The sequence below is a fragment of the Perca fluviatilis genome, chromosome 18 (genome assembly GCF_010015445.1).
Source record: "Perca fluviatilis chromosome 18, GENO_Pfluv_1.0, whole genome shotgun sequence".
Taxonomy (NCBI): domain Eukaryota; kingdom Metazoa; phylum Chordata; class Actinopteri; order Perciformes; family Percidae; genus Perca; species Perca fluviatilis.
The window spans coordinates 10,589,736-10,603,367 of NC_053129.1; the positions used below are offsets into that span (position 1 = coordinate 10,589,736).

At 38.4% G+C, this 13,632-nt stretch overlaps 1 protein-coding gene across 4 annotated transcripts in view; it reads right to left on the minus strand.

Moving 5' to 3' along the window:
* The window catches only part of LOC120546776, a 155,382-nt gene that overhangs the window by 134,492 nt on the left and 7,258 nt on the right, over window positions 1-13,632 (minus strand). For 3 of the 4 annotated variants that reach the window (XR_005636937.1, XM_039781966.1, XM_039781967.1), the window contains exon 5: window positions 13,404-13,542. Coding sequence is in view for 3 of the 4 variants with exons in the window: in XM_039781966.1 (XP_039637900.1) it covers window positions 13,424-13,542 (119 nt within the window). In the remaining variant the exon portion in view is untranslated. Of the gene's footprint in view, window positions 1-12,734; window positions 13,543-13,632 lie in introns of those variants that run through there. The other variant, XM_039781965.1, reaches the window with a different exon arrangement.

Genomic DNA, 13,632 nt, shown 5'->3' on the forward strand with positions numbered 1-13,632 from the left:
GCTTTCAAGCCGGAGAGCGGAGTTCACTTCGCGGTGAAAACGTTATGTTCCTCGGGAGTGTTTTAATCCAAATCCGATCTTTTTCCTAAACTTGACGAGTCGTTTTCATCGTTGTCATCGCCGCATGATGCTTGTTTTTTCTGGCTTAACTCGGCTACCATGGCCCCTGAAAGGTGCGCCATCTGGCGGTGCCTGTAGTCTAATCACAGTCACCTATTGGTGGCCAAACAACTGCCGTTGGTAGCCGGCGTCCCAGGGGTCTGTAGCGGCTAAACACAACCAGCAACTGCCGCTCGGATTTTATCGTTCTATCACACTATAGACTCCATTTTGTCCCCACTGGTGATTCAAATAATTGAGCAGAAGCAGGGATATGTAGACCACGCATCCCCCCTGGAAAATCACACCCTGTTATATACAGTATGTATATATAAGTGTGTTTTATGCTTGTATACATACTTTTTTGGGGGGCTTTGTGAAGCACTTTGGTTCAAACTTGTTTGCTTTTAAAGTGATATATAAATGAAATAAACTTAAAACTTAACACAATTTTCTCTTTTTTCCTGCACTCACAGGACAAAATTACATGAACAGGAGCGCTTGCAGTTAAGTACAGAGCTAGAGCTAGGAGGAGGTTAGCCTAGCTTAGCATAAAGACTGGAAGTAATTGGAAACAGCTTGCATGGCTCTGTCCAAAGTTCACCGGCCATCTCCTGGCTCTAGCTTCACATTTAGCTTACAGCAAATTGTCGGTTTTATGGTTCATTCTTTAATATAAAGTGCTAAGTAGTGAGCTTCAGAGGTAATTGTCTCCTGGCTCCAGCTCTATACTAAACACTTTCCTTTCATTTCATAGGGCCTCCAGACTTCCACTCTGCATATTGTTTTTATTACTTGTAGCGCTAAATATGACTAGGGCTGCAACGATTCTTCGAATAACTCGAATAATTCGATTACAAAAAATCCTCGAAGCAAAATTCTTTGCCTCGAAGCTTCGTTAAATCAATGTAATTAAGGTTGTACGGCTCACTGTGTTTCCGCACGGAGGATTATTACTAGTGCACAAGAGGTTTGCGCTTCTGCGGACACAAGACTGACGGCCCATATTACAAATGAAGGAAGACGAAAATAGCGAGGGTCTAAAAGGGAGAGACAGGCGAGAGAAAACGACAGAAAGTTTGGGATCAGTTTAAGCTGCAAACATGCTGCTACATCACCTCTGTAACAAACATCCAGTGTACTCATCCATTCCACGGAGCCAACACGACATAAGGTAGCTAACGGCTGCTGCTCTCGTCCACCGCGCTGTTTACACAACTAGCCTGCAGCATGCTATTTTGCTAATAGCCATGTTTTACACAACTAGCCTGCAGCATGCTACTCTGCTAATAGCGATGTTTTACACAACTAGCCTACAACATGCTACTCTGCTAATAGCGATGTTTTACACAACTAGCCTGCAGCATGCTACTCTGCTAATAGCCATGTTTTACACAACTAGCCTGCAGCATGCTACTCTGCTAATAGCGATGTTTTACACAACTAGCCTACAACATGCTACTCTGCTAATAGCGATGTTTTACACAACTAGCCTACAACATGCTACTCTGCTAATAGCGATGTTTTACCAAGCTACAACGAAAGCTGTCGGTTTGTAGTGTAACTTTTTATTAGTTTGCTTCTAATCTTTGGAAATGTAGCTGCTGCCGAGACAAACCGGCTCCTCCCCCCAGCATGGCTACTTAATATGCACGTGAATGACGTCATCATGCATTCTTTATTCTTTCTCCTCACCATAGATATAGCTATGCTCCTCACTGTGTATTAGGCTTCTGAAAATGTGTCCCCCAGAACAGTGTAGTTGAGTAGCCCTGCTGTAAACCCTCTGGTCAGTGAACAGCTCTTTTGCATATCCAGTGCAAAGAGCCAGAGGCAAGAAGGGGAATTGGGTGAAAAATATTAACATTTGGGCCACCAAAAATGTACTATTGTAATGCATTTCTTTTTAAGGGTCTTGGAATTGGCAATACATTTTTTTGCTTTTTCTAAAAAAGGAAACCACTCTTTTGTATATATACAAGCGACAGGTTTCCTTTTTTTTAGTAAACAGCAATAATAAATATTTACTATTGCTGTTTACTAAGTATTTCTTATCCGATTACTCGATTAATCGATGGAATAATCGGTAGAATATTCGATTACTAAAATAATCGATAGCTGCAGCCCTAAATATGACTTTTTTTGATAATGTTTTTTGATTACCTTTGCTGAACCCTTTTATGGTCATTACTTTGTACCATTAAATGCGGTATCCAGTTCAATATACATGAAAAAGAAAGAAAGAAAAAGTGATTTCATGCAAATGCAGCTGATCGATGGAAACTGGACACTGGAGCAAACAATAAATAAGGGGCCTAAATGTTTTGATGTTGTATCTAGGCTGTCTAGAAGCTGCAAAGTGCTTTGTCATTAAATAACAGACAGAGACAGACTGGGTCAGAACATTTGGAGCAGCATAAACCTTTGGGATTTTACTGAGATAGCCTGTTACGTAGGTTATGTAGCAGCAAAAGTGTTTCTCAGCTGGGTTGCCCAATGCATAAAGAATGTGTCCCTCAAATAAAATGCCACATCAGGTTCTGCAGCAGCCAGAGATAACACTTCCGTTATAAATTCTGAAGTGCAAATGTTGAATTATCCACTCAGTGCATAGATTTATTCCTGGTGGCCAATGAAAAACGATCTCAGCACCAGCAATAGATTTCCCAGACTGATGCAATAACACACCAGCAATGTTCCCATTCTCAAATGCAATTAGTCATTTCCACCTTTCCACTCAAACTCATCTGTCTCCGCGTGCATCCACCAATCACCTGACAGTTTAGGGGAAGCAACTTAATAAATATATATATATATATATATATATATATATATATATATATATATATATATATATATATATCATAATTTTGTGTGTTATCAAATGAATAAAAAGCAGCAAGCAATGTTTGCACAGCGATCAATGAGCAAACCGGCGTCACCCTGTGAATGGGGGGTGGGGGGAATTGTCTAGAGGATCAATGCACTATAAACAATTTCACTGACAACACCCTCTCTCTTCCCCCTCCCCTCCCCTCATCTCCCCCCTCTCTCCCACAGCTGAAATAAATACACCTAATTAAGCACCAGAGGTGATGCTGAATTTTAATCAGAGCAACAGATACTGTATAGTGTAGCTCTGAACAAATCAAACACCATTGATCAAGATCAATACTGCTTAGCGCATGTTTCTCACTCGTGCCATCTCAGCACTGTGATGTCACTGGAAATCGGAGAAAGTAACTTTTCTTTTGATGCGACTCGTGCAGCGACACAGATGGCATCAAGAAATTTCGTTCTACTGTATAGGTATAATCAGCACGCCCTGTAAGCCAATTACCAGAGGCCTCATCTACAGCAGAAAACATTATGAAACACTTTTACAGTCAATCACCTCTCTACCTGTTCAATGTCTGTCCTTCAAGGTTAGGATTTCCTATTTATACTTTCATATGCAACGTAACTCTGAATATAGTACATATTCTACTTTGCATAATGACAGAAACAACCTGTTTCTAGCTGCATTCGGCTGGCTATATTATATACAGCGTTTGGTCTTGCCGGGAGGAAAAGCACAGGTGTTGCTAATGACATTAACGATGCAACTAACAAGCAACTAAATAGGACTACATTATTTACAGCTGTGCTTTCCCTGCTCTTACGTGTCTCAATGTCTGTAACCACCAAGGCTAACCATTCGGTCCTACTATTAATTAATTAATTCAACGTAAATATTACGAAATTATAATTTGAGGTTGACGTGAACACTTCTTACAAGTAGGACATGTGATGATATGAGAAAAATATCTAATTGCGATTATTTTGACCGATATTGCGATTGCGATATGATTCACGATATTGGAGGGAATGATCGTTTTTGTATCATTACTCTCAATTTCATTGAAAAATATTTAAATAAAAAAAAATGATAATGATTATAGGGTGATTTTTTGCAAGGATCTGTACTATTGTTGGTTACAGTGTGTAGGCTGGGGAGTCTGCAACAGCACAATAAATCATTCAGAATGATTTGACATAGAGCTGGGCAATATATCGATATTATATCGATATCGTGATATGAGACTACATATCGTCTTAGATTCTGGATATCGTAATATGGCATAAGTGTTGTCTTTTCCTGGTTTTAAAGGCTGCATTACAGTAGAGTGATGTCATTTTCTGAACTTACCAGACGGTTGTAACTGTTCTATTATTTGCCTTTACCCACTTAATCATTATATCCACATTACTGATGATTATTTATCAAAACTCTCATTGTGTAAATATTTTGTGAAAGCACCAACAGTCAACACTACAATATCGTTGCGGTATCGATATTGAGGTATTTGGTCAAAAATATTGTGATATTTGATTTTCTCCATATCGACCAGCCCTAGTTTGACACATATTTTGCCTTTAACAAATATTGCACCTCCACTCGTGACTTGAATATTGCACTAGTGCATATTGCGATTTCGATAAAGTCACGATTAATTGTGCAGCCCTACTTACAAGTCAGAGGTATTAGAGTTCATCCTGAGGGGAACGTTGGTGTCAATCGACCAAATATTTGGCGAGATAATTCAATCAAAACCAAAAATTTCCCACCCTATGATTGCGCTCGATGAAGTCAGGAAGTCACCACAATCAATTGTTATTACTATTAGGCATATTTTTTGCTCCTATTAATATTATTCTACGTTTGTATTATATCCGCAGCCAAAATTATATTATTAGCCTTATCTCCATTGTTATTATAGTTGTTGATGTTGTTGTCTAGCTAACAACCCAACCGATGACCGCCCACCCAGAGCCTTGGTTCTGCTCAAGGTTTCTATCCGTTAAAGGGGGAATTTATTCTTGTCACTGTCGCTCATGGGGGAATGTTAGGTATGTATAATATAAATTATAGAGTAGTCTAGACCTGCTCTACATAAAAAGTGTCCTGAGATAACTTCTTTTAGGATTTGACACCACAAATAAAACTGTATTAAATTGAATTAGGATTTATTGTCTGGGAGCCATGAATATTTTTCGGGATTCAAAGTGGCGTGTATGTTTACGCAAAGTCATGATGCCATGATGTAAAAATCCCACAACTGATTTCTGATTTCCTTGTTCTATTTATGTATTCATTTTGTTAATTTTTGGATACCATTCTCTGTTATCAGTTTCCTCCAAAATCCTCATACCATTTGTCACTGCAAGGACCTAATGTCCCAAAAAGTGCATACGAGATTGAATTCAGACCAAATGCTATAATTTCCTCAACCACAGAGGCCACACAGCACAGCAGCGTTAAGTGCTGTTCACAAACAAAAAGCCCTAACATCATTCAACAGAAATAAGCAGCACGCCTGGCATATTTATGAGAACAGTGTCAAACCATTTCAAAGAGTATCCACTTGGAAAATGAATGCTTTACAGTGTCTAAGGAGAAAAAGCATAAATCTGACTAAATGGCGAAAGAAAAGAACACGTCTTCTTACTGTGCTCGCACCGCTAAGCTTCTGCTCTGCAGCATTTAGTCACTGGTGAACCAAGTCGCAGAACTACAATAAACAGATTAATTGTCATTTGACTGGTACAGTGAAATGGCAGCCACGAAATATTCTACAGAGGTTCAGAAAGATGGCATATCTGCATAGAAAAAGCTTAAATGTTCTGTTAAATCTACTCACACTTATGCTGAAAGATTTAGCTTTACCAAGCAGTTTTCCCCAGAAAGCAGCAAAGCCCATCCCACTGAAAACATTGGAACATTTCTATGGCTATCAGTCCACAGGAGCTGTTCTAGCACAGATCGTCTCTCCAGGATGTACCCTGTTTCATTTATTACAAGTGACTTCTCTTTCAATATCATATTGTAATTTAATATTAGCAGCTCATTAAAGCAGTTGCTGTATTTAAACAGATTAACGGCACAAACTGCAGCCATTTAAAAGGAGGGAGCAAATTCCCCTGCTAGTCCTCAGATTAATGCCCTCTCCCATCATGCCTGTGGGGTTAGCTGATAGGCAGACAGCCATTAGTCACTGGGTGCACTGAATTTATGACAGCCCCTCATTTTCATGTCAGCTCAGTGACTGTGCTTTGGCACTAACCCACACTTTGAATATCTTCCTGTTTAATCGGCCCAATGTGAACATGAAACATAAAATCTGTGTTGAGTTCGGAGACCTTATATGCCAATCACAGCCCAAGCCTTCTAATGTATAACAGCCTGCTTATTATTATTAATTTTCTTTTACATTTTGCATATCTGAACAGCAATGTACATCATTTAGTGTCAAACCTAAACTCTGGAGACAGCTGGGATACAAAAGGCCAGTGTTCAGAGTGTGGGTGGATTGAAATGCTGCTGCAGCATGTACGTAATGAAGTACCATAATGGAATTATGAGAGATGTTGGCACTTGTCTATTCAGGCCATTACCAAATGGCCCCACCTACGTTCTTTTAGCTGATAGGCCCTGGCCCTGATTCAGGTTCCACACACTCAACTGGACCTGGACTCACTGAAATAACCAGCAGTCTCATCGCTCAGCAGCACATTTTTTACTGATGCCCATAACAGCATTTGGTGCTAAGGACCCTAATGATGATTTATGGGATGACATGAGCTGTCTGGTTCTGACCTACAAAGCCAAAAAACCAACTGGGAAAAATAAGCCATTATTTAACTCCATCGATCGAAAGCCACCTTTGAGGTTTTATTATATATAGTTTAGTTTTGTTGTGCCCCACAGCTAGTCCACATTTATCTACATGACTTAATAGCAGCAATAATTTCAGCTGTACAGAAGGAAATCTCAACACTAGTCATGGCCTTTGACATGTACACCACTCATGCAGTTAGTTGTCAGAAGAAGCACTATACTGTAGGTGCTGCATTAGAGGATTTTTGGCAGACCGTGTAAAAGTGGAAATTTACTTTTACAGGTCTTTCAGATGCAGCCTCAGGTTGACTTATTTTCATGTGTAATCATCTGCAACTGCTCATATGATTGGCAATCTTATTTCAAAAATAATATATCTTAATACAGATATTTAAATTGAAAGCAAAAAAAATAAATAAAAAGAAAATACTCGAAAGAAAATCAATGAACAAAGATGCTTCCTTACGGGGCAGGAGGGCACTGTGACATAATGACAAGTGACGTAACGACAAATGTCCCTGTGGGGACAATAAATTATATTGCATCGTATAATCACATGTGGACTTATCTTCACGTTGTATCGGAGTTAGCATTATTACCAGCGCTACGACTTATTCATAGCGCCTACGTCAATACGCAAGTTTAAAACACGACTAGGAAACACCAAAACACATCACACCTTGACATTAACACCTTTTTAAAGGGCTTTTTTAAATAGTTTTTCCTTATCCAAATTAACTATTGCCATCGTCTCAGTCGCACCCTTAACCAGGGCATCTACTGACGCAACGTTATTTTCTTTGCTTGTCCGAAATCTTGTTTGGTCATTCCCTATACAGTTCACTATTTAATAAACACTATATAGGGAATAGTGAGTGTGTGAATGAGTGAATGGTTTCGAACACAGCTAGTGACTCTCTAAGCTGATCTAGGCTCTGTCATGAGTCAGTGAGGATCCTGTGTATTTAACCAGCACTGGTGTTTGTTGCGCTCAAACAGGTCTCCTGTCCAGTAAATGGCAATTTAAATTGAGCTTTTCAGTAACAGGCAAAACAATAATGCAAGTTGTGTCATAACACTGAACTGTGAAATCTTCTTATTGTCCATTCTCCCCGGCCCGCTTCCCTCTTATTCTGTCTGCTCTGTACCAAAGTAGAGATTACCGTGCGGTCAGACCTGAGTGAAACAGCAGTGGGCTATATCTCTACTGTTCACAAATGGTCCACTGTTTGAGGCTAGTTAGATGTTGAGCAAGATAAATCAAGTGTGACTCAACAACGTTAAATGTATGGAACCTCCACTGAACACTATTTTTGTCCTGGCCTCTCTGGCAGAGCTCCTTTTCAGTGATAGCCCAACATATTAATGATGAAGTGTATCATACATTTTTGATAAAAAAGTATCTATGAAATGACATTTGTAAAATCAAAAGTGTTCTGGTCACTTTCATAGCATTACAGCCTAGCGGTAAACTCAGTAGAGTGCAGAGGAGATGGATATCCTTGTGTATTTTTAGTATCCTAGTCGATGATCTGATTCTGCTACAGTGGCCCAGTGATTGCTATCGATCTGAAAAAGGCAGACGAATACATGCAGGTTTAGTGTGTGTGTGTGTGTGTGTGTGTGTGTGTGTGTGTGTGTGTGTGTGTGTGTGTAAACATACAGTGCTGTAATGTGGTTGGAAGGCAAACTCTTAGCCTAAGCTCTGCTTGTTTGCTTTGGAACGATGCTGTAGTCTGCTGCAGACAGTCTGATACCACCACTTCTCTTTTGATAATGATGCAAAGAGGCATCAGCATGTACTAAAATGAAACAATGTAAACAACCTCTTACAGACAGATACCTTAGGGCCCCAGTGTGTCCTCGATGTAACAGTGAAAAGAAGATAAAGACGTTGCCATTGTTTTTCTTCGTATTTGATAAAAGTCTTTTGTTGTTAATGTCTGCATCTCCTTATTTACAATCTGCAAGAAGCCTGCTCCGTAGAAGTGGAAAATTCAAAGCCGTATAATAACTGCTCTTGCTAGCTGTTGAAATATTGAAGGCATATTGGCTGATCCCCATTGCTTATCCTCTAGCTTTCCAGTAATAATCTTTCTAAGTATAGGCCACATTGGTTCTTCCTACACAGAGGACCCATGCAAATGATTCAAGGGGCGTAAAGGGAGGAGGACGTATGAGTATTCTGCATCTTTAAGGTCTCTCCACAAGCATTATAATGTTACTTGGACTATCACGCTGGGATAATGCCCGCCTTCCATTCCGCCTAATAAAAATAAACAAATGTGTGCATGTCTAATCCCTTTCATTTTGGTGGTGGGGAGGAAATTAAAAAAACACAGGAAATGTAAATCATTGCCAGGTTTCATTTCTAGTATTGTTCTACATATTGGATCTCTGGGTTATGCTCGGAGATCATCATTTGTGGTAAGTGAATTATGCAGTGAAGCTTTTGTAAAAAAGGGGGAGGGGTCATTTTGTAAGAACTTAAAAGAAAAAAAAAAGATTACTTCTGGCTTCAGTCGAGCCTTTGAAGTCTCCTTGCTGTTTCTAAAGCTGTAATGTCTCTTTCATATTACATAGAAAGGCAGCAGATACAAGTTTAAGGAAACCTTAAATCACATCTGTACAAGGGAAAAGAAAATGAACCGTCTACTGCTGAACTTTGTTTAGGGGAAATACATGTCACCCGGAAAATCCAGATAATACATAAATAAATCGTTAACATCAATTAACATCAATTAAGTTAACGGTTCACACAATACAGTAAAGAACTATATAAATTAGCTGGACACATGGTTACACGTAATTTGCTCTTACCAGTGTATCGTTGTGTGTATTTTGTCCATCGCAAATCCCAGCCAATCGGTCCCAAAACATAGGCCTATTCTTTGTTAATATTTATAATCATTCCCCAAAACAAACAAACCAAGCAGGCCAAACAGTATTGGAAGCTAATTGAGACTCTTGTGGAGTCAATGAGCCCAAATGTATTCATGTGTGATGATGTTAGTCCACAAAGTAGCCATTTTATTGCAGTCAGACCATTTTTTAAACTTGACTTCACTGTATAAAATGACCTGTTGTAACCTCATGGACAATCACAGCCTCGTGAATCTTTACAAACACAAACTGGAGACGTGGGGCATTCAGAGGATGTTCGGCCTGTATATTAACAATAATGGGGTTTCTGAGCAGTTTCCCGAACATAAATGCTTGCCATCCAATCACCGAAAAATGCAATTCTTACAGAATTCTCCAAATTCTCTCAAGATTTTGATACCAAATCACAGCATGTATTTTTCTATGGTGTTCCTCAAGGTCTTTGTGTCTTAAGGTGGCATTTTTGACAATTTTTTTATCAATTCTCAAGTGGTAAAAGAAATGGTTCCATTTTGCACTAAATCTGTGCAAGAATGGTATCAACTCATAAATTGCTGCAACAATTTATGAGACATAATAGAGCATGGGAATGGCCATCATATACTTCAATCATAATGTTCTAAGCGCGTATACAATCTTAACCTTCAAAATTGAATAAGTGCCTAACTAAAACAATGTTTATTACAGATTAATAACAAAAAGAAACTTGACACATCGTGCTGAGCTGCATTTGAAATTAATCTGCAGGTTCCCAGCTTTCAGATAGTATATAATACCACTTGTATGTGGCATATACTGTTGACCTGCTGTCTCCCTCTAAAGATCCCCTGTCCTCCCTTATACCCCCCCCCACCCATTCAATTAATCAAGAATTTTCTCAGTTATTAGATTCTCCATTCACTGTGGAGGCAAGTGGAAAAAACTATGTTTTCTTTAGGGATTTAAGGTAACACGCAGTGAGTAGCTTATATAAAAATGATGATTTTTGAGATTGAAGTATTACCTTAAGAGAACAAATGGAAAATATAAATTTCACATGTAATAATAAATCATGCACATCCTTGTATTTTTAGCCATGTTAACGATATGGCTTTATGGATATCAATGCCTTGAAACTTAAACACAGAGTTATTATGAATTATATTATAGACAAATCTTTCATCCACTAGCTACAGCAGATAGTGTTTTTCCAAATTCACAGTCTACTTTACAATATAAGTAATTAGTAAGTATGTAGGCCAAGCACATTTTTAGAACAGAACAGACTTTCTGATAATAATAATAATAATAATAATAATAATAATAATAATAATAATAGTCTGGTTCCTTATCTGTAAAACTGTGGAATTGATTTTCCCACCCTCACAACAATGCATGTGGTAATGCCTCATCATGGTTTAATTTTGAAATGTGACAATTATGTAAGAATAGTGCATAAATAGCACACTCCATTGCACTTCAAGTGAAGTGTTACTAAAACCAAAAGAGTTCAGGCCTGTGTGTAATCAATCAGAAATAACAATAGATGGAATGCTGTTCCAGCAACTGCAGATGGAAATGTGATCTCGTTAAATACAATGAATGGAACATTAAATTGTTAGAATAATAGAAATTGTTGTAGGAATAAAAAACCAAAACTGTCATCATGGCTGAGTTGAATAAGCTTTCAGAAAAATGATATCCATATCCATGTGAAGATTAGGCCTGAAACAAATCAGCAAACAAAATGGGCAAATAGCGCTCAGACACGACTAGCACTGATACAGTCATTATCAACTGGAACAAAAATTAAATTCAACTCCCCCAGCCTTCACAGACTGTGCCTGATTAAAAAAGGCAGACTGAATGTGTAGCGTCTAAATCCAAATATTTTTGGAAAGCCATACCGTGGCATTGTTTCTTTTGGATTTTCACTTGCTTTTCTGCCAGCTGAGGCACCTTGCTCATTGAAACAAAATGCTCCCCAAAAACTGTTATATTTACTATAATAAATCCTACCATTTTAATTCAAAGATGTGCCAGGACATGAAAATCTGTTATTCCAAAGTACTGGAAAACATCAGTGAATACAACATTGGTCAAATGTCTTTGATCAAATACACTGAGGGGACTCCTACATTCAAAAGGGAACCATTGGAGCTAGATTTGAGAGAAAACTCCTAATTAGGCTTTATAAAACAAAACGTGTGATGTCATTTCTACATTTTTCATTCGGCTCCTTTGAAAAAAGGACATCAATGAAATAAACCAAAGCAAGTTTCATATTGTTACATTATATAGTTAAAAGGGCAGGTTTGTTATAATTTTTGTTTCATCAGTTTGGAACAATGCTGCACTGCATAGTATGCAAGTGAAGACAGGTAAGCACTGACAATATGGCTGTGCTATGAATTCAAACAGGGGCAGCCAAGTTGTCATTGTTTTCCTCTCTACTACCCACTGGATCTGTCTCCAATATGCACTCCATGTTCTAGAAAAAAGTCTGACTTAAAGAAGAAAAAACAAACCTATCCACTTCACATTCAAGGAGCTGTGGGTGTCAGGTAAACAAACCCAAACAGCATACTTGATACCATTGTAATAAGTGGAGCTGAGGAGTCACCTCCACTGCCTACAACCACTATGACAAGAGCTAAGTCCACGTTAAAATCAGTTCAGTATCTGGAAACCTGTTGAGCATTTAGTGAGGTAAACAACCTTTCTATTACACTAGCAGCTTTTCACCAACCACTCTAATATAGCCAGTAGTTATATCAGAAAGTTTAAAGATATGTAATCAGCTTATGTATATATATCGTTGTGTTTTTTTCCAGTAGTTCTAATGTGTTTGTAATCATTTTTGCTGTGGAAGGTTTTCAATCAAATGGCAGGAAAAAAAAATCAGCCAACAGATGTGACATATTTTAGGTAAAATATTCCTTGCTTGTCAGAATAATGAGCTTGGATCTATGTTTTGCCTGAAGGTAGAGTGAATAGCATATACGTGAAAAACCAAATTTGATATGCAATAATATTATTTAAGTCATGTTGAACAGGCCACTTTTAAATTCAACTCCAGCTAACCTCTCACAGAACTGCTCAAGGGTACGTTGCATACAGTAGCACACGTGAAGCCATTTAATGGTAAATACAGAACACAACAGTAACAGAGCATACTCAGCTCATTTAGCCTGACAGAATACGCCCACATGTAAAACAGGAACAAGTAGCATACTGTATCAATACACCCACAGTGAAACACATAAGAACCAATTATATTTTAAAAACCTGAAAAACATGGATGTATTTCATACAGCACAATAAAGTAAAAACTAGTTCATATAAATATTAATACATTTATATTAATATACATTTTTAAAACCTTAATTTGGGTCAGAAAGAAGCAAATAAATAAATAAATAAATAAATAAATAAATAGATAGATAGATACATAAATATTAAGTTATTTTTATATATTTTTAATTTTATTTCACTTACTCCCCAGCTGCTCAGTGGGCAAACAGCAGCAGACTGTGACTATATAGGAATTTCCAATGAGAGGATGCATGTAAATGTATAAATGGGACAGGGCGTTTTGATTCAACCTCCCCTGGACAAAGAGGCAGTGGTACAAATGAACAGGAACCACAACCACTCACAAAAACCAAGAAAGAGTAGAAGCACGAGAAAACCAAGAACGATGCACCGTAAATTAGAAAAATAACATTTCAGTTATTGAACGTGGCAACAGAGGAGAGCTTCGTTAAACACTCATGCACATCACCTTGATTGCATTTCCAACGTTCATTTGTAGGAGTGGAGATGGTGGAGGTGTTTGGTCTTGGCTCTCTTTGAAAGTCCAACCCGGATCGGCCGTGAGCATGTTTTCAGAGGCTCCAGTCTCCTGGGTGGCTCCGGCTGTCCTGCACACACAAAAGCACAACAACACTGAATTATAAACCACGCAGTAGGCACCAGTCCTGCATGCCTGGCCGCCCTAAAGCCTACATACC